The 21,053-nt window shown below is 56.7% G+C and overlaps 1 protein-coding gene across 3 annotated transcripts; it reads right to left on the reverse strand.

Annotated features, from left to right (window-relative positions):
- Nucleotides 1-1,369: 1,369 nt before the first annotated feature.
- Nucleotides 1,370-14,702, reverse strand: NR2F2 (nuclear receptor subfamily 2 group F member 2). Of its 3 annotated transcripts, XM_079764006.1 has the most exons (4): nt 14,017-14,702; nt 7,426-9,104; nt 5,194-5,721; nt 1,370-2,526 (listed from the first exon to the last, which is right to left on the reverse strand). In XM_079764006.1, the coding sequence occupies exons 2-4, from the start codon at nt 7,883-7,885 to the stop codon at nt 2,252-2,254; spliced, it is 1,263 nt and encodes a 420-aa protein (XP_079620132.1). In that variant the 5' UTR covers nt 7,886-9,104; nt 14,017-14,702; the 3' UTR covers nt 1,370-2,251. The 3 variants fall into 3 exon arrangements, with proteins under 3 accessions (XP_079620132.1, XP_079620133.1, XP_079620131.1); XM_079764007.1 differs by lacking the exon at nt 7,426-9,104 and having other exon boundaries at nt 14,017-14,697; XM_079764005.1 differs by lacking the exon at nt 14,017-14,702 and having other exon boundaries at nt 7,426-9,622.
- Nucleotides 14,703-21,053: the final 6,351 nt, after the last annotated feature.

Consider the following 21,053-nt stretch of genomic DNA (forward strand, 5'->3'; position numbering starts at 1 on the left):
CCCCTCCCCACCCCGTTTTTTAAAGGAAACCACAACACAGGGAAATAGGGGGTGGGGTGGGGTACTGGGGAGCCTCAAGAAGAACAAAATTGCAAGCTCCCAGGAGCTGAGCTTTCTCCACGCCAGGGGGGGAGCAGGGGGTGGGGTGGGGAGGAGGGAAGAGACTCCCTAACAAAATAGCTCCAGCACACCCTGTCAAGTTTCCTTCCTTCCTTCCTTCTCTCTCTCTCTCTTTCTCTCTCTCTCTCTCTCCTTTAATTTCGCTCCTCAGGACCAAGAATCCCACGAACAGTAGAGTCGGGCTCTTCGCCCTCTGAAATGCCAGAATGCCCATGTGTTTTATGTACAGAACGCCAGTGACGACGCTCCCTGGCCCTGTCCGGCGCCCACAGGAGCCGGGAGGGGACAGGCAGTTGTCATATACACACTAAAAGCAGACCCTTCAGCCCTGCACGCCGCCTCCCTGCATTAGAAATCCTCTCAACCACCACGCTAGGTAAGAACCACAGAATATATATATATATATATTTTTAAATCACACCTACTTCAGGAAAAACTCCTTGCACACACACTCCTGCCTCACTGTCAGACATGTACAAAACACTATTTTTTTCCCCTGATCATCAAATAGATACTGATCTCCAGATTTCTAATACTTCGCACAATACCGTCTCTTTCCTAAGCAGGCACTTAAGTGTGACGAATATAAGGGCCTTTTTTTTTCTCCCTCCCCCCCCCCGGAAAATCCATTTTTAATTAAAAAGAGGATGAGGTGAATGGGGGTGGTTTACCAAATCAGTATGGCACTCCCCTAAAACCATAGATAAACCATTAACTTTAGCTTCCCCTCCCCCCCCTCCACAGACCCAAATTAAAGCAGGCAAATAACACTAGTCCACTTTGGAACAAACTGAAGACCGTAAACAAATGGACCCCCTAGCCCCACTGGGGACAGCTGGGGGGGGGGGGCTCTTGTCCATGGCAAGTCAGTGAGTGGGGACAGCCAAACAGGTTTCAGATATCAAATAATATTTTAATTTCTGAATACTTTCAAATTTTCCTTGGAATATAACACACAAAGACTCGACCAAACAGTTCAGTTATTATAACTTTTACAGTATACAGAAATGTTGCACTTTAAAAAAAAAAAACCTTCAGTTTTTTTTAAAACACAAACTGTAAACTCTAAGATACTGAATCAATCACATTATCTATAAGTGCCAACAGTGTTATTTTGTCATGCTGATTTCAATGGGTATTTTTTTTCTTTAAAAAGGGAATATCAACAGTTATAATACAAAGGGTTTGCAAATATACAAACAGATAGAGGGTACTTCATAACAATTCAAGAACTAAGCGGGACCCAATTCAAATTACAAAAGTTCACTTTTTATTCAAAACCTCGGCATATGTGTCTCAGACACATTCCTTGGCTGCCAATAAATTCCACAGTTCATTCTCTTTCTTAAAATATTTTTTAAAAAGCTAGGTTTGTCTTGGTGTCTTTTTTTTGGGGGGGGGGATAGGGAGGGGGTGTTAAGTGTTGTATGTGGTTCCTGCAGATCTCAAATTAGCTCAACTTCACCTAAAATTTTTGGCCACAACCTATAAGTGCGTTCCCATCATCTCTCAGTTTCCTTTTAAAAAGTTTTATGTCTTCCTATGGTATTCTCATGGACTCAGTTTTAATTCTTGCAGAACATATATTTTAAGGATACACAGTTTTTTAAGAAGCCAAGATTATATCAAAACTTATTATAGAACCACAGAATAAACTGGTTTAGAACCAGGAAAATACAAAAAAAGAACAGCTAGAGGTACAGACACAGGACAATGAATAATTTGGAAAAAAAAAAAAAAAGAAGACTTACTTTCTCCATTCTGCTAATTTTCTCCCAATCTCCTTAAATGCACTTTTAGCAATATTTTTCAAAAATTTACCAAAAAAAAAAGAAAAAGACTAATTTCCTTTTTATACAAAAAAAAAAATGATAAGTAGCAAGTTGTTCTGACCGACACAGGAGTTTTTTTTTTTTTTTAATGCATTCTGTAAAAGTTCATTTGACAGTCTCTTAATTTTTTGGAAATTCACAGTCCTTAAGTTCTTCCCCTCTCTTCTTTTTTTTTTTTAGCAAACGTGTAACATCCTTTTATATCCTTTCTCAACAGAAGGAATTAAGCAAACAAACCAGTCTTTCGCCTTGGCTTTCTCTGTTTCACTCCCCCTTCTTATTTCGATTTTTTTTTTTCCTTATTGAATTGCCATATACGGCCAGTTAAAACTGCTGCCGGACAGTAACATATCCCGGATGAGGGTTTCGATGGGGGTTTTACCTACCAAACGGACGAAAAACAATTGCTCTATGACTGAGGAGGAGACGGTGCGCAGGGAGGGGAGGCGAAGCAGAAGCTTCCCGAACCGCGTGGGCTGGTTGGGGTACTGGCTCCTAACGTACTCTTCCAAAGCACACTGGGACTTTTCCTGCAAGCTTTCCACGTGGGCTACATCAGACAGACCACAGGCATCTGGAAGAAAGTTAAAAAAAAAAAAGAGAGAGAGAGAGAGAGAAAGGAAAAAGAAGAATTCAGTCATCAGATTAAGAGGTTTGCAATGGGTCACATGAGGTGTGTATACATTGCTCCGTCAAGCTGCCCCAACCTCCAACCTTCCGTCCAAGAAATAAATGCCTAGGACTGAAAACTTGGGGGGTAGGGGCGTTGAGCGGGGGGGGAGCAGGAGATGGTCTTGGGGTATCTGCATAAAAATAAATCCCAGCTCTCTCTCTCTCTCTCTGCAGGCTGCCCTGCCCCAGCCCCAGGCTTGGTCACTGGGAGGCCCAGGCAAAGTGCACTGGGTGAAATCTGGCTCAAGTCAGTAAACAGAAAGACAAACAGAAGAAATCAAAAGTGCCAATGCTCCTCCCCTCCTCCTCTGTAAATAATAGTTAGGCTTATAATTATAGAGTGGGGGGGGGGGGCGACAGCCTGGCCCGGCGCGGAGGAATGGCGTCCACGACCCAGCCTCAGAGTGTCCCCAAAGAGAGGGCGACTCATTTTTCTCCGCTCTTTGAAACTGATTTAAGTGGCCCTTTAAAACTGATCTTGTCAGTTTAGCCCATTGAAGGGCAGCCATGCAAACTCTGATCTCTCTGTTCATTTGAGCTGTTTCTCTCCCCCCTTTCTTCTCTCTCCCCTTTTCTCTTATCCCCTTTATTTATTTTTTTTTAAAAACTCAGGCCCCTCCAAAGAGAACCCCCCCCTTCCCCTTCCCCGTTATCTTCAGGAAAACACTTTTCTTTTTCTTGATACGTAAAAAAATACAATAAGTGCCTTTGAAATGAGAGGCTGCTCGGTGGAGGCGGTGCAGGTTGTGACCTGACCTTAGGGGGCTCCCCAGACAAGACTGGGGCTGACACACACACACACACACACACATTGTGCATCTTAAAACGGGGCTTGGAAATCAGCCTCCTCCACCCCAAGACCCAGAACGCACAGGCAATGTTCCCCTGGGTGTCTCGGGGTCCCTGCCTGCCTGCCTGCCTGCCTGCCTGCGCCCCGGCTCGGTGCCTGTGGGCAGGAACGAGGAGATCTGTTTGCCTAAGACTCCTCCCTGAGCATCCGCACCTGTGGTCCCCCTGTGCCCCAGATAACAGGAACCTTTATCTCCGGGTGGGGTGATTTGCATTCCCCACACAGGCCTGTACGGTTTACAAATAGTAATAAATTAAACTGTTCCGGCAGTATCAGGCATTCCTTCCCTTGAAAGACCAGGGTTGGAGGCGAAGACTAACAATGATAGCAAGAAATTCACAGCCACCCCCACGGTCTGGGAAGGGGGTTGGGGTGGGGTGGGGTGGGGGACGGGCGGAAGGAGGTTTCGGGGTAGGGGGCCATTCTGCTGGTGGGTTTGCATCAGGCAAACGGTCCAGTTCTGACAGGTCCCCCAAGGGAACAGAATCCAGATCCAAGCCTCTGACACGGCCATTCCTGGCCCAGACACTGCCCTTTCATTGATCACCTACGGACTTTGGAAGGCACAGTTTGGGGCGGCCGTGAGGGGGTTTTAGGGAAAAAAAAAAAAGCAGCAATATAGAAGAGACTCAGACCCTGTAACAGACTCGACAATGAGGACGAGACTGGATCTTTTTGTCTGCCACACTAACCACAAAGCTCTCTCCTAGCTGGACACACGGTGGGTGACGAGGTCCCCAGCCCCAAACCCACGCCCAAGTGGCTGGTGTGCGGAACTGGGAACCCCTTTCCCCCCCCCCCTCGGCCTCCACAAAGGGATCAGCTGACAACTTAAGCAGGAGAAGGGCGGAGGGGCCGGCAGGCTCAGGTGTGGGCCAAAGTGGGAAGGAAGGCAGGCACTTGCAAAAATCATTTGGCCTCCAGAGTTCATTACTGTGAGATCTGTTACTCACACAGGTTAAACTACGTGCGAACTAATTAGGTTTCATCACGCAGCCAGGGATGGTTTTATACCGCCAGCAACATTCACACGCAGCCCAAGTTGGCAGCCACTTGGGGTTGTTTGGAAATTGCCTCAAGTGTTTGCCTGGCCAGGGGGGAGCCAGAGGCCGGCTCCCCAACCCCCCCGGGGCAGACACTCTGAAGAGTTGCCCATGGCCCCTTCCGCCCTCCTGCCCCTGCCTGGCCGCTAGCTCCCCTCCCCTGGCCGTCTGCATTGTCCTAATAAGAATCTGATTCTCAAAATCGGTGCCCTCGAGTTGGGTTTGCCCGGAGCTCCAACTCCCACTGAGTTAACAGGCCAACTTTCCCCTGCGAGCGGCTGCCAGGCCCGCCCCCGTGCCCAGGGGCATCTCCGGGAGGCGAAGCCAGGGTGACAGAGAGAACCGTGGGCACTGACAGGACCCCACAGGCTCAGCTGGCCCGGGGGGGGGGGGGGGGGCCTGGGCTCAGGGAGGGCTGCAGAAGCTCACAGCCCAGCCTGGCAGGAGGGCAGCAGGCCCCGAGTCTGTGTCTGCAGCATCCTGCCTGCCTGCAGCCCAGCCTTCCTCTCGTCCCCAGACAGGCCTGCTGGGGCCCAGCAGCCACGCCAAGTTCTCATCCAAGCAGCACTGGACAGCCTGGCCTTTCAAAGGGGGGGGGTCTGGGCTCACTCTGGGGACCCCCTGGTTGCCTAAGCCCTAACTCCGGGGGACGCAAGAAGGTGAGGCTCCTTCCTACCTGAGGTGAACAGGACTATGGCCTTGAGGCAGCTGTACTCGGCGGAGTCCACGTGCAGGGCCTTGAGCTTCTCCACTTGCTCTTGGAAGATGCGTATGTGGTCCATAAAGGCGACCACCCGGTCGGCGGACATGGGCGAGGCGTGCAGGCCGGCGGCGGCCAGGAGCGGGGCGACGTGGAGGGGCATGGAGCACTGGGCCGCGTTCAGCACGAACAGCTCGCTCCAGGTGAGGCGCAGCAGGGCCACCTGGTCGGTGATCTGCAGGTCGGGGAAGAAGGGGATGTTGCGGGCCCACTCCACGGCGCTGAAGAGCATCCGGGCGGCCAGTTCGCAAATGTTCTCGATGCCCATGATGTTGTTGGGCTGCATGCACTGGCTGCCGAAGCGCGACGTGGGGTAGGGCTCGGCGCGCAGCAGCAGCGAAATATATCCCGACAGGTACGAGTGGCAGTTGAGGGGGTCCCCGTTGGTCAGCGCGAACTGCCCGTGGGTCGGCTGGGTGGGCGGCATCCTGCCCCGCTGCACCGCTGTGGGGGGGGGGAGGGAGAGAAGACACTCGGGTGAATGCCCGGCCTGGGTCCCCGGTGCCCCCTTGCAGGGCCGGCCCCGGCCCGACCCCCCTTGCCTGCCCCGGACCCCGCGGGGGGCGCAGCCAGACCCGGGCAGGCCTGCCCCTCCGGCGAGTGCGCCCCGGAGCCGCCTGAGCCACATCTCCCCTCGGCCATCCGCACCCAGGCCGGCTGGGCAGCCTTCCCAGGCCCGCTCGGAGCTGGGCCTCGGAGCGCCCGGAATTGGCCACTTTGCCTCGGGGTCCCGGCGCGGTGGGCGGGATGGAGCATTCTGGGGGGGGGGGGGGCGCATGTTTCTTCTTTATTGCCAAACAGCGGATATTTCTTATTGATTGGCGGAGAGGGAGCGGGAGGGGCGAGTCCGGGGTGTGAGGTGGGGAGGGAAGAGACGCTTTTGCAAAAAAGACACAAGGTTCACCCCAGATGCCTGTGGCCGCCCCGGAATGACTCTCCCCCCCCCCCCAAACCCCAAAGCCTCAAGCCTCAAGCCCCAGCTCCGGCCCCGGCCCCGGCCCGGAGGGGGCCTCCCGGGGAGAACCGAGCCGAGAGCGGAGACCCGCCGGCAGCCTGATGGCTGTGCTGGGAGAAGGGAGAAGGGAGAGGGCGGAGAGAGGGAGGCCGGCGGCGGCGCGAGGAAGCCGGGGAGAGGCGGGGAGCAAGCGGCCGGCGCAGCCCGCGGAGGGCCCGGGAGGGCCGGGGAGAGCCGGCGGGGCTCGGCCTGGGGAGATCCGCTCTCCGGAAACACAAAGAAACCCCCCCGGGCGGCCGCTCGCCCCGGAGCCCGGAGCCCGGAGCCCGCGCCGGGCGCCCCGCGCGCCATGGGCCGAGCCTGGCCCCGCGGCGCTCGGCGGCGGCGGCGCCTTTTCGATCACAAAGACCCGGACTCGCGCGGAGCGAAAGCGGCCGCCCCAGGGCCCGCGCCCACCCTTCCCGGGACTCCCTCGGGCGCTCTCCTCCCTTTCAAAAGTGAAAGGAAACAAAACAAAAAAAAAAAAAAGAAAACGGAGGAATTTTTTTTTTTCTTTTCTTAGCAGAATGGTAATCCACGGAGGGTCACATGAGCGCAGCCCGGGCGGCAGCGTGAATACGGCGAAGTGCATAAAATTGCCATTTGTAATCTGAACCTCCCGTGCAAAAGTACGATCTCAGGTTGGGGTGTTTGGTTGGTTTTTTTTTGTTTTTTTTTAGAGGGTGGGGGCTGGGGAGGAGGGACATGTGTTGAACATGCAGGAAAAACCAGGAGGGAGAGAGAGAGACCGAGAGGAGAGAGACCGAGAGGAGAGAGAGGGGTGCAGGAAAGGCGGCTTTAACAACAACAACAACAACAACAAGCAGCAGCAAACACCACCCCATCCCCTTGCAGAAAGGCGCCTCGAAGGAACTCGCACTCGGCGCCCCGGGCGGGGACCCGGGCCAAAGGCGGGAGCGAGGAGGGGATCGGCCGACCCCTCCCCGAGCCTGCGGATCTGGGGGGTCTGGGTTCCGGTGCAGGACTTGCTCCCGGGGCCCCCCTCGGAGCTGCAAGGGCAAAAGCAGAGCTGGGGGCTCCGGTGTCCTCCTTCCCCAGAGCGGGCTAGCCACACGCACCCCGGGCCCCCAACCCCGGGCCAGGGGGGGGGGTGGGGGTGGGCGGAGGAGAGGAGAAATGAGAGGCCCATATACCTTCCCGTCTCATGCCCACTTTGAGGCACTTTTTGAGGCGACAGTACTGGCATTGGTTGCGGTGGTGCTGGTCGATGGGACAGTTCCGGTTGGCGCGGCACGTGTAGCTCAGGTTCCTCCGGACGCTGCGCTTGAAGAAGCTCTTGCAGCCCTCGCACGTGAACTGGCCGTAGTGCTTGCCGCTCGACTTGTCCCCGCACACCACGCACTCGATGTGCTGCTGCTGCTGCTGCTGCTTGTCGCCGCCGCCGCCGGGCCCGCCGGGGCCCCCCTGGCCGCCGCCGCCGCCGCCCGCCGTCTGGGCCGGGGTGCTGGCCGGGCCCCCTTGGCCGGGCGTCTGCGGCGTGTGCGGGGCGCCGGGCGGCGGGCCGGGCACGGGCGGCGCCTGCGAGGCCTGGCTGCCCTGCGAGCCGGGCACCTCGTCCTGGGGGTCGCGCCACGTGCTGACTACCATGGCCATTATCTATGCGGGGGGCGCCGCGTCCGGACTTCCTGCTCCCCTGGCTGCGGGGCGGGGGGCGGGGGGCGGCTCCCGGGTCGCGGGGGGCTCTCCGGTGCGCCGCCGCCGCCGCCGCCGCCTTTTGTGTGCGCGCCGCGCGCGCGCGCGCGCGGGGGGCGAAGAGGGCGCCCCGGCTAGCTCGCTCGGGCGGCGGGGGGCTGCTTGGTTGGTGGAGGTTGGTTAGTTTTTTTCCTTTTTTTGTTGTTTTTGTTTTTGTTTTGTTTCTGCTTTTGCAAAAGTTTTGTCGATGGCTTGCTTGTCTGGCCCGGTGTGTTTGGTGGGTTGGTTGGCGTCCCTCTGGCTCAGCTTGGTCGGTTTCGGGGGGCTCTCCTCCAGGAGGGGCGGGGAAGGGCCAGGGGGGCGAGCGAGTTCGGGAGCAGAACGCGGAGAGAGGGAGGGGAGGGAGAGCTGCAAGGCGATTGTCTGGCTTCCACGAGAGAAGTAGGAGGCAAAAAAAAAAAAAAAAAAAAATCTCTCCAAAGGTCTCGCTCGCTCGCTCGCTCTCACTCTCTCCTCCCTCTCTCGCTCTCAGAGCTGGGGTGCCTAGGAGCTGGCGGAGGAGGCAGAGGAGGAGGAAGAGGAGGAGGAGGAGGAGGAGAGGCGACTGTCCGGGGGCCAAGTCCAGGGCAGCACACAGTCAGCCATTCAGGAAAGCCATGGAAATCGGGAGGACTGCGAGAGCCGAGGCGCCGGTCGCAGGCGCGCCCAGGGAGCCGGGCAGGCCGGGGCGGAGGCCGGCGGCCCGCGGAGTGGCCGGAGCGCTGCCCGGGTCCGGGGGAATCAGCATGAAAGTGGTCCGCGTCGGGCGCTGCGCGGCGTCGTCCTGGCGCTGGGCTTCCGCCGCCGCCGCCGCCCGCTCGCGCCTGGATGGAGGCCGCCGCTCGCCGATCCCTTGCGGGCCGCCCGCCCGGGCCGCTGCCGCCGCCGGAGTCGCCGCCGAAGCCGCGGGGGTCGGGCCCGGAGGAGCCGCCGCGTCTAGCGCCGCCGCCGCCGCTGAAGCCGCTGCTGCTGCCGCCGCCGCTGCCACCGCCGGAGCCGCCGCTGCTGCTGCCGCTGCTGCTGCTGCTGCTGCTGCTGCCGCCGCCGCCTCACACACATAGGGAAAGAGTCAACTCGCCGGCGGCGGGGGAGAAAGGATAAAAGAGAGAGAGGAGGGCAGATCACCACCTAGAAGCACATCCTTCGTGCGCAGCGCGGGGAGGAGAAAAAAAAAAAAAAGACGGAGAGAAAGCATGAAAGAGGGGAAGGGAAAAAAAAAAAAAAAGAAGAAGAAGAAGCAGCAGCAGCCAGCACGGCACCCGGAGAAAAGGAAGGAGGCAACTCGGGGAAGAGGCGGCGGCGGCGGCGGCGGCGGAGAGGAAAACACACACACGCGCGCACGCACACACACACCGCGGAGAGAGAGAGAGAGAGAAAAAGAACAGAGAATCAAAGTGATCAAATATGCTAAAAAGGGGGGCGCGGGAGGGAATGCGATTTATAGGCGCCGGGGCTGGCAGAAGTGGCTTCTCCGCGATCAGCTCACTGAGCTCTCTATATAGTGAACTTTGACACGACTGCTGCAACTTAGCGCACGTTGCCATGGCGACGGCGCGCCTTATAAGGCAGCCGCCGGGGTTGGCCTGGCCCGGCGCGCGCGCGCCGCCCCCTCGCCCGTCATTGGCCGGAGCGCTGGCGGCCCCGCCATGGCGGCCGCGGGCTCCAGCTCGGTCCTAGCGCGAGCGTCGTCTCGGCCCGCGGTGGCTCGGGGCGCGCGGCGGGGGTGGAGGGAGGAAACGGGGGGGGGGGGGGGCGGGGGACCGGGTGGGGGCGGCCACGTCCCCGCCGCCGCCGCCGCCGCTGCCTGGCGAGGGATGAGTCCGCGCGGCCCCCCGCGCACCCCGCACCGCGCACCCCGCGCCCGAGGTTTCCGCCCCAGCGCCGAGCGGAGCGGAGCGCGGCGCGCAGACAAAACGCCTCTTAAAGGCTCCGCGCGAGGCCGGGGATGGGAGCGAGGACTGCGCCGCTGGGCAACTTGGCGGTGCCACGAAACGCGCCGCGCGCGCACCAGCCGGGACTCCCGGCGCGTCTGTGCGCCCGCGATGCCCGAGAGAGAGAGAGAGAGAAAGGTCCCCCGTTTCTCCGCAGAGGGGTAGTGGGTGCGGGGGTGGGAAGGCGCCCCGAACCCAGCTCGCGGGCAAAATTTCCAAAACGAAAGATTTGGCCCAATCCGGCTGGCGGTAGACCCTTCTCTTAATCAACTCGGATCACTTGCTTGGTTTGGTGGCCTTTTTTTTTAAAGAGGGGGGAAAAAAGCTCTTTAGAGTCTGTCTTTTCCTTGTAGGGTTAACATTTCACAGGTATGTGGCCTGACATTTTAATTGCTCAAATAAAGCATCTCGGGTGCTGAGAAGCAGAAATAGACTTCATCTCATTGTCATGACGCAATTAAAATACATTTCCCTCAACTTTATCCTCTCTCCTTAGTTTTGACTTAACTCGCAAGCCAACATCCTGCCCCACACCCAGGCAGGGCGAGCGGGGAGAAGACGGCTTTTTGCCCGCTGATGGGCAAGCAGAGGCCGCCCCCAGCCTCCCCTGTGTGTGCCCTCTGCACACACATGTAAGTGTACATGTATGAGATGCACATTGGTCAATGTACACAGACAAAGACGTCAGCCACTTCACTTCTAGGTCCTGGAACAGTTCAGTGCGGACTTCATTGTTCCTTAAGTTTCCTTAAAAGCGTTCCCATATAGCCATTAAAACACACCCAGAGATCCTGCCCCAAACTGGGAATCAAGACCAGTACACTCACAGGAGCCACACACCAGCCATGTTCTAGCCCAGGAAATCGAGTGCAATAAGGCCAACTCCATGGTGTCTCTGCCAGTCTGTTCCACGCGCTGTGTCTCTGAATTCCAGGGCGCTGGGTTTTACACAGCAAACGTCTAGAATTGCCCCCCAACCCCGCACCTGCCAGAATACACCCTATTCCCACACACCTCTCGGTGTGACTAGGAGAAGTTAGTGGATGATGGTTACTCCATATTTAATGAAAGAAAACTGTGAGTCCGTCATACACACTTTGCACCAGGAAAAAAACACTGTACATTGGTCAGCCAAGCAGGTTTCTGAACAATTAAGACGTTTCACAGGCAACACGCCGAGCTAAAGGAAACGTGGACACACAGAAATAGTCAGGAGCGACCACAAGAAAGCATCCTCGATCGTTCAAAAAATTAAAAATAAAAAGGATGGAGAATGGTTTGGAGAAATTCGCCACCACATGAAACTGACAAGTGTAGGTTGCATTTTGCATTCCATACCCTTTACACACACAAGGCAGAAGGCAAGGTGGGGACTGAGTGGAGATGTAGGCAGACAAGGGCTAGTTTTAAGGAAAGAAAAAAAAATCCTCTGTCCGCTTCATTTCTGAAACCTTCTTAGCTCTCACCCTTTCTCCGCTGAAACCACGTATTTCACGAAACAGTGAATGTTCTGGAAGGTGTGTGTGTGTGTGTGGGGGGGTAATTCTCGATGGTTGATGCAGGTGCTGGGATTATTTGAAAGTTGTAAAAAAAACAACAACAACAACAAAAACACAAACGTATGGTGGACAGTGAACTGTCCTCAACCTGGTGTGGAATGAGGTTGCCACAGAGCTAAGGCAGGCTGGGAATTTCAGGCTGATTACAGGCACAATGTGACTTTCTCCTGAAGGGAACTAGGAGCATGGGAAAGAAATTATCCCAGGGACATATCTCCCCTCCCCTTTCAACCTCTAGGATTCGAGAAATTGCCTGATGCTGCAGCACATGTCAGTGGATCAGGGACGAACTCAGTTGTGGGGGGACTGGGGTTGAATAGGCGATCTGAGGGGCATCCCATCGCGGTTTAATGGATGATAGAATAATGGATGATGGGGAATCTTAATCTCGCCCCTTGGACAGACACTTGCACAGCCAGAGCCACCTTGGACAAGCACGCAGGGCTTCCCCCAGCCCAGTTAGAGAAACGGGGTGTTTGAAGTCCAGTTGGATGTCCTCACATTTAAAATGGAGAATTTCCCAACCGTCCCCAACAGAACCGGAGCCTGCTAGGCGCAGGACCTCAGGGCTACCAGAAAGTCAGAAGTGATTTCACTCTGTATTTTGGGACCCATTCATACGTATGCAGAGGCTATTAACAAGTAAAAAAAAAAAAAAGTATTCATTGCAGTTAATTTTACTGTATGAAAGGACTGCAGACCGAGAAGAAGAAGAGAAATAGAGAGAAATAATTAAAAATGTCTTGCTGCGAGATGCTCATTGCTCTGAAATACAACAGCTCTAAGACTAACCGATAAACATCAATATATTGTGACCGTTTGGGAAAAAATAAAATAAAATAAACCCAGCCCAGGCTTTTATTGCAGATGTAAATTTATTTTAATGAGAGGAATGGCAAGCGTTCATCTGGCCGGGAGAAAGTTGGAAAAACACTTGTCTTTACTCTGGGAGCCCAAAGCCAAGCACCAGGAATAGGGTTTCATTACAGCAAAGCGGCCTGACCGCTGTGATTCTCCCCAGACTCGGTCCCAGTGTGCGTCCATCCAGACCCCAGCAAACGCCCAGTTTCCCTCGGAAGAGCCAGCCCTGTCCACCAGGGATGCACGGGAGCCCGCCTTCCCCTCCGTCTCCCTCCTGTGTGTTTTCCCCCTGCCACCACGCTGGAGCTCCCTGAATGGGGAGAAGGGGCGTCCATTGTCTGCCTCTCAACTTCCCAGTCAATGCAATTTCTAACCACTGGCTTGTGGTACTTTGAAAACCACCAGGGGCTGTCAGAGTCGGGGTCCCCTGAAAAATTTACAGTGCTCAATCAGAGCCTATGCCGGGAGGGGAGAAAGGAGAAAAAAAAAAAAAAATTTGCTGGAGACTGGAGCAAGTGCAGTATCCGTCTGCCCCCTAGTGTAAGAGTCCTCGCTGCCTAAAAAATCCAACTTTAGAAGAGAAAAGGGGGTTCTTAAAGGAAAACGACTGGAGGCTCTCACGGAGGCGCGAGGAGAAGGAAACTTCTGGGCGTTCGCATCGGGAGGGAATCATTCCCCGGGATTTAAAAAAAAAAAATTAACTGGCTCTGGCTGGCTTGGACCGGACCCTCCTCTCGCCACCTCTTGCGCGCCTCCCGTGTCCACGGGCGGCGAGGTGATGATTTCTTCTCCCTCCGCGCCCCCGCATCCCCCACCCCCCCTCCCCTGAACTGGGTTTCTGTGCGCCCCGCTCACCCCCTCCTCTCTTTTTCTTCCTCCGTCTCTGTCGTCTCTCTCGCCGGCTTTTTTTTTCTTTTTAAAAAAATGAGGGACCCCCGTGCCTTGAACGTTCTGGACGCGGCCCAGGATGACAGCCCAAAAGGGTACGCGCGCGCGCTTGCCTGAAACCCGCGCGCCAGCTCCGCGCCACCCTCGCCGCCGGCCGGATGGTGAGTACCCCGCTCCGCCGCGCCACGGCCCTCCGAAGCCCAGCCGGGCGCCGCCTCCCCGGGCCGCGGCCGAGCTGTCAGTGGCACAAGGTTTGCAAAAACCGATCGACCGGGCCATTCGGAAATGCTGATGCTCGGCGGCGCGAGCCCAGCAGCTCCTTGGCTTGGCCAACCCACCCAGGCACCTCTTGGCCCGGGAAAGCGGCCCCTGGGACCGGCTTGCTCTCCCGGGGGTGGGGTGGGGGGGTGGGGGGCAGTGGGTTGGAGCAGGCAGGAGGCGGCGAGGGGCGGCTCCGGCAGTCTGTCCCCCTGGGTTTAATCATATTTTGGCACCTTCGCGATCGTATTTCTCCCCCCCCTCACCCCCCTCCAGCGCACACATGTAATAAAATATGGCAATGCAATGAATGGACGGTCCCCCGCTTCCCCGAACCCCTTAGACCACAACCCGAGGCATTTCATACACGTTAGCAAGACGATTGTTTTGTGGGCTTTTTTTTGGAAAAAAAAAAAAATCCCCAAGTCATCCCCAACCCCACACGGCACAAGGAGAAAAGTGAGAAAGCAGAGAGAGAGAGAGAGAGAGGGAGGGAGAGAGAGAAAGAGAGAGAGAGAGAGAGGAAGGAAAAAAAAAATACTGTAAGCAAACATACCAAAACCATATTTGCCTTGTTCAAGATCCCAAATCGCTTGCATCTTCCTCCTACAACTGCAGGGACTCTCCTTTAGTTTGGCGGGTGGAAATGCGCGCTTTGTTGGACCCCTGAAAATGATGTGTCTTTGATAATTAAAGAGACTCTCTCTTCCTCGGTGTTTATCTAAGCGATTGTGCAAACTGATAAAAAAAAAAAAAAAAGTAGGCGCTCGCTGGCTCGCTCGCCTGCAGGGAAGCGGAGGAGAGGTGCAGGGAGCGCGCCGGTCCGCCCCGGGGGGAGTGAGTGCTGCGGTCTCCGGCGCGCCGAGCCTTCGGAGAAGCCTGCACACGAACTTTAGAGAGAGCCGCTTTCAGGGAGCTGGTACATAGCTGCTGTGGAATGCGAGCCTCGCCTTTAAGAAAAAAAAAAAAGAGAGAGAGAGAGAGAGAAAGAAAAAAAAAAAACCACCCAAACCGTAGGTAGGAGATGTCTGGAGTGATCCTTGTCTCTCATCTCATTCCTTAGAAGGAAGAGCGCGTTGTTACACCTTGTTTGGGGCTGGAAAGACGAGACTTTCAAAACACCCGTCCAATTGGGAGAAGAAGAAGAAAAAAAATCTCTCTCCCAACTTAATGAGTTTAGTCGGAGGCTGGGAGCAGACTGCTCAGCCCCCGAGAAGCGCCAGCAACTCCAGGCGATAGCGCGAGGCAGGGGCGAGCGAGGCGCAGCCAGGCGGCCGCTGTTTTTGGGGTCGAGAGGGATGCAAGTTGGGAGAAAACAGAGGTGGGAGAGGAGGGGGGGGGGAAGGAAGGCAGCAGCCTCCTGGGTCAAAGATGGGGTTTGAAATAGGAAGGCGATGTTTTTTCCCTAGGAATCTGGAGGAACCCTCATTTTCCTACTTCTCACTCCCCAGCGATTTCCCCCGCTCCCCTGCAGATCCGTGCCCCCACCCCACCCCCATTCCCAGTCCCCATTCTAGAACTTTCCTAAAGAGGAAACCTGTTCCTTTGGGGGGGGGGAGGAGGGGTTCCCTATGTCTTGTCATCAGATAATGAATGCTTGATTCACCCCCTCCAGGCCCCCACCCTCCCCAGAATGAATAAAGCAAAGCAGGAACACAGTGGCTAGAGAAAGCCAGAGTACCGTAGGCGGCGGCTTGCAGTTTTTAATACAGTTTGAACTAATGGATTTTTTTTGTGTTTTGTCTTAAGAGAAGAATAATGAGAAACACGGATCTTTTTATTTTAGGAAGCTGTATGGTAAGATGTATGTCAGACTTGACACATGGAACGGCGAGCTTTTCGGCTGCTTCTTGTCCTTGTCTTAAACAGGAATTAAGTTAAACACAGTGCTGAATGTTAATTACATGTTTACTGGCTAATGAAAATTACAAACGGGTTTGCCACCTCAAAAAAAAAAAAAAAAACAATGGTGAAAACCCCCGAAGACACTGTAATTATATACTTTGAGGGAAATAACTCCGAATATTGATCATAAGAAGTGTAAATCTTTTTTTAACGATTCATTAATACCATAAATACGGGCTACAGAAGTTTTTGCCTTGCGGTTTAGCTCATCCGTTCCGCCGAGTGGATGGCTGGATGGATGGGGAGGTTCCTTGGGGAGGTGGTGAACTCATTCTCTCCAAGAAGGAGGCCACTTGTGTAATGGGGGGGGGCCCGGCCCCCCCTCCTTTCCGCCCCCGCCCTCTTTAACCCCAGCACAAGGTCGAGGGAGAGTTGAACAGGGGGGGGGGGGGGCTGGGCTGGGGCAGGTGAAGGTGATCACAGCCCAGCCTCTCCCCTCCCCTCCTCTCTCCCCCTCTCCCCCCTCCCCGCTCAGCCAGGTCTGATGGATGACCGCGTCCTCCGGCCCAGGCGCCTGGCGGATCAACTGGCATTCAGGCCCCTGATGGGGGACAAGTCCCTGCAGCCGGGCCACAGGCGGCCCTGACAGCTCCCTCCTCTGCGGGCGGCCAGGGCTGTTCCTTGCAAAAAAAAACAGAAGAAAATAAAAGTTGAGGGCGGAGGTGGCTTAACCGGGGAAGGTGGCCCAGGCGGGCAGGCAGACCTGGTCTCCCCGGGGGTTTGGCGGTGGAGAAACATTTGGGGGGCTTTGTTTGGTTTGAACTTCGGCCTGAGGGATAGCTGCGCACCCCCCTGGCAGCCACTGCGGTCTTGGGGGTCAAAGGTGAAGGCTGGTCTGGCCTGAAGGCCCGGGCAGGAGGAGGAGGAGGGGGTGGGGAGCCCCGCAGCCTGGCGCTTCCCAAGGGGGTGCCCGCCAGCCCCCCCGCGCGCTGGGGGGCACACCATGGAGAGCGGCTGTGGGTGCAATATCCAGGATTTTTTCCAAGTGCCCTCGGCTTGTGGGACTGCAGTTTCCCCTTTTCCCCTGAGAATTCCCAAGCGCCCGGTCTTTGTCTGAGAAGGAATGGGGTTTCTGAATGGTGTGAAAGGGACAGAGAGGGTCGCTTCAAATCGATTTTGCTTGTCCTTTCTGTCTTTTCGGATCAGCGCCCCTCAATGGGCACAGAGGTGCTCTTTCAACCAAAAACTTGTGCTACATTTTTCTGCCTGTATTGGTGCTAACGACAGTGCGCACCGGGCAGATCCCTTTCTTCGCCCGGCGAGGCAAGAAAGCGCCCTAATTAAATTGTTTTATATGGACAGTCAAGACGGGCCAATTAAGTATGCATTAGTATAAAGATAGAGTCTGCAGATAAGGCGGTTTGGAAAATCACGTGTAAGACAAAAGCGAGGGCGCGGCGCCGGGGAGGGTGCGTGGGCCCAGCGGGGTCGCTCACCTTCTCCCCCCGGGGCCCCGGGGATCGCCCAGGCCCGGGCTCAGGTGAGGAGGGAGCAGGCCGGCGAACAGGTGGGTTGCAGCTGGAGCCCCAGGCCCGCGCCTCTGGCCGAGGCAGCGCGGGGGAAGCCCAGGCGGTTCGTATGGCGCACACCCTCCTCCTTGGACTCTGTGTCCGGCCCAGGGGTGGCGGGTCCCGTAGGGGGTGGCGAGTGCGCGCGTACCCCACTTTGGGTCGCGCCCTTTGCTCGGCGGCAGGCCTGGGAAAAGGCAAGAGTGCGCGCCCGGGGGAGGCAGGGAGGGCCCGAGGGGACAGACGCTGGCCCTGTCGCGGCCACAGCCCCCCGGAAACCAAGATCAGGGTAGCAGCCCCCCCCCCCCTCCAACACCTCCCGACTAAGCAAGCGCCTTTTCGCTCCTAAGGAAACGGACGCTTCTCGGGCGTGGAAAGTAAAGTTTCCATCCATCCGATGCCACCCGGCCCGAGGGCGTCGAGGCCCAGCCGGGGAAATGGGGGAATGGCCGAGGGCAGGAAACGAGGGGTCCGGGAGAGGAACTCCGGGTTCAGTGAAGGCGGCTCGGGGGTGTCTGCACCCCTCTCCGCCCCCTGAGGTGTGGGCGGGCGGAGTGCTTCTGGCCGGAAGGCGACGACCCCGGAGCAGGGGCCTGGGCCTCCCCAGTCGCTGCGCAGGGCGGTGATAGGGGGTCCCCGGGGCGCGGAGGCGCGAGCGGAGCGCACGGCTGCACCGAGGGCGCGCGGGGCGCACAGGGTCGGGGCGGGCTCCGGGGGGAGCAGGGGCGAGACTTGGCGCCGGGGGGGAGGCGGCTGAATGTCAAAAGGAAAAAAGGTTGAAAAGCCAATTTTCCAGGCGCGTCTTCGCCCCCCTTGGCTGGTTGCGGAGGCCGTAAATCAGCGGCCGGCGGCGAGGGCGGGAGGAGCCCCCTCGGTGGGCCCGGCGCGGCCCCGCCCGGGCCGTGCGCACCTCCCGGTGGGCCCCGCATCGATCGGGAGCCGAGCCGAGGATGTCACCGCACTAAATATTTACTGATCACACACAAATAGCCGCGGCTCGAACGATTTTCCTCTGTGCGGAGCGCGCGGAGAGAAGGGTAAATCATTTTATTAGTGTGGATAAAGCCCGGAGCACACTCCAAGTGTTTTAAGCTGTGTCTTCAACGGGATGAGAAGAGTTAGGGAAATCGATACCGGGTGATTAGGAGCCCCCGGGGTGACGAAGGGGGCCCGGGCTTTCAGGGATTTGGCAAGGCGAGGGGGGGGGGACCCAGCCTCGAAGGGGGCGGCCCGACCACCGCCGGAGAGCCACCGGGCGCAGGCCTGTGTCCTTCCCTCCTCGACGGGCGACGCCGGGGCGCAGCCAGCGGCAGGGCCTCCGCACCGGCCCGATGAGGGCTGCGCGGGGGCGCGGGCTGGGAAGCCACGGGCTCCCCGTCGTGAGTGGCAGCGGCCAGGTGGCCACGGGAGCGGAGCGCAGGCCGGGCGCGGGGACCCGGGCAGGTTCCGCCGCCGCGCAGCCCCTGGGGCCCGCCTCCTGGAGTCGAGCGGTGTGGCCCAGACGCGGGTATTGCCCGCACACCGCCCCCACCGCCGAGACCCGCCGCACCCTGGCGCTTTCTCCCTGCCATCCTTGGCCCTGGGCTCCTGGGATGTTTCTAAAGAGGATCCGGCGGCCCGGCCCGAATGGCTGCTGCTCCCTGCCGCCCACCCGGTGTCCAGAGCGGCCGCGGGGTGGCGGGACCCGCTGGGGAGCACAGGGCCCGTGGATTCCAGGTTCGGGGGGGCTCCTGGGCAGGTGGAAGGAAGGCTGAGGAGGAAGGCAGGGACAGGGTGACACACACCAACGACGCCCCCAGGCTGGGAATCTGGCCTTAGGGGCATCAGGGCCACCCCCAGCGATGGCATCGCGCTGGGGCCCCAAAGCTGGGTGCAGGCGCCTGAAAAGCCAAGAGGGCTTTGGGGGGAGTTTGCTCCCCAAACTCAAGCAGCAGCTGGCTTTGCAATTCTGGGAGCGGGTGTCTCCCTCGCTACTGTGGACCAACCTTGAGGCTGGAGGCAGCTGTACAGAATCAAGAGGGCACTGATTTTGGGGGGGAAGGAGGGGTGCCAAGTGAGGAAAGGGGCGCATCTTCTTTCTTTCCCCTCCCCTGACTTTTTCCTTAAAAATCTGCTTTTCCTGGAGAAACTGATAGCTTGATTATCAATCGATCAATCAATCAATCATCTCCTCACCCCACCCCCCCCCAGTAGGCAGCGGGGAGAATGCTGAGCAGGCTCCTCCGTGCAACAGGAACTGTGACTGCAGAGCCACTGAATCGTTTTCCGGAAGGGAGGATTTTTTAAAAAACATCTCTGAATCCCAGTGGATTGGAGCAACGTGCTCCTGGGTGAGGTGACTGGGACCTCCAGGTCCACGCTCCGCACGCTCCGTCACCTAACCCCTGGCCTGGGGGCTCCAGCCTGCAGCAGCCTGACCCGGAGGCTACAGGGGCCGGGTCTCCATTAACCCTTCTCCGTCTGGACCCGCGAAGGTTAACTGCACTAATAGGCCGAAGGGGCTGCAGCAAAAAAAAAAAAGAAAAAAGAAAAAGAAAAAAGGGAAGGCAGGCAGGCAGGCAGGCGGGGAGATGCCCTTTAGTTGAAGGCGTTTAGAGCTCGCTGCTCTTCCCTGCCCGCCCCCCCTGCCCCCCACCTTCCTGGGAAAGCAGGTTTCCATTCAGAAAGACAACAGTCTGGGCCATGAAGGCGGCCTCCCCCTGCACATGGACTTTGGGAAACAGGGCAACACGGCGTATGTAGCGAGCATTTTCTTCCGTGTATCTGACCACCCGGTTCGCTTCAGCTGCATGCACACAATAGATTATTGTGGGAGGGGGGGTCCCCCAAGGCCCCACACCCAATACATAGTGTGCCCTCCTTCATGTAGGCTCACCGAGAGCCCTGTCGGTAGCCCCACGACAGCCATACAAGTTGGAGGAGAGCAGGGAAGGGCATGCTGCTGACTTCAAACCTGGTGGCCTCAGAACAGCAGCCAGGCCACGCGCGTGAAGGCGGGCGTGCCTGGGTGTGAGAGGGCCACGCTGGGTCCGAGGTTCAGCCGCTCCAGCTGCAGGGAGAGGAGGTCACTCGTGTGTCCATGAGGGAAAAGGAGTTTTGCATGTGCTGTGGGGGGACCGCCTGGAGCCACGTAGGGGTGGCCAAGCCGTTGTGCCGGGCACAGCCACAGCCACAGCCTGCCACGTGGAAGGACAGGCTGGTTCCGGTCTGGTGGCTTTGCCAGGGCATGGAGACACACGGTGAGCATCTTTTGCCCAGTGTATTTATTTTTAAATTCCGCAATATGCTACTCTGTTTATTTGGCTTTCCAGTGAATTGGAGGATATGGAGAGGAGGCTCTGGCTAAAGATGGTAGCGGACAGGGCTTGCTGACCACGTAGCCGGGTCTGATGTGGGCTGGACAGGCTTTTCATGTTCCATCCCCCCCGCTGAGAAAGTTCTCCAGACGCCCACAGCCAGGTGGACATCAGTTCTTATTTGGAAGTGGACAGCGTGAGGAAAGATTGTCTCATTCTATATGCTTTCTCTTTCTCAAGAGCCTGGTGATGAAATCTTTAAAGTGACAGTTCATTTTCGGTCGGTGAGAAAAAAGCCGGGATCAAATGGTATCGGGGCCAGTCTTTCAAATGGGAAGGTGTTCGCAAGGCAAACATGCAGATAAATTAATATTGCTCATTAGCTGTAGCCAGGCACTTAAATAAAACATAAACAGCACAACAGAGGAAGTTTACCTGATTTAACTGCCATTAACCACAGGCTCTCAAGGTGCATTTCAGGAGAAAAATGAATTAAAATAGGATTGCTTTTCAGAAGACTCCCAGTGCCCCAGTTTCAATATAAAGCATATGATTAGAGACGTAAGTCCATGGACAAAGACAGACACACTGACAGAGCAGGAAAAACATTATGCGGGGATTTAGGGAACAGAACTAATGATTTAATTACCACCTGCATCTCTCCTCTTAAAAGGCTAATTGCTCGAAATGTTGAAGGTAGACAGCCAAAATAAAGGACTTGGGTGAAAAATGAAGAGGAGGGGGTTGAATATCATAGTCAGCTTCTTGACCAAAGGAAGTATCCGTTTGAGAGATTACGAAGTGGAACATTTAAATGCAATTGACACTAGTTTTTTGTGTGTGTGTGTGTTTTTTTTTTAAATTTTTATTTTGAATACAGGATA

This window comes from Cnephaeus nilssonii (assembly GCF_951640355.1).
Source record: "Cnephaeus nilssonii genome assembly, chromosome: 24".
Classification (NCBI taxonomy): domain Eukaryota; kingdom Metazoa; phylum Chordata; class Mammalia; order Chiroptera; family Vespertilionidae; genus Cnephaeus; species Cnephaeus nilssonii.

Excerpts from the sequence above, each read along its gene's own strand:
- NR2F2 (XM_079764006.1), bottom strand. The coding sequence starts at position 7,885 with ATGGCCATGGTAGTCAGCACGTGGCGCGACCCCCAGGACGAGGTGCCC. Across the intron at positions 5,722-7,425 it reads AGTGGGCATGAGACGGGAAG|CGGTGCAGCGGGGCAGGATG; the intron begins GTATATGGGCCT and ends CCCCCCCCACAG. Across the intron at positions 2,527-5,193 it reads CATAGTCCTGTTCACCTCAG|ATGCCTGTGGTCTGTCTGAT; the intron begins GTAGGAAGGAGC and ends ACTTTCTTCCAG.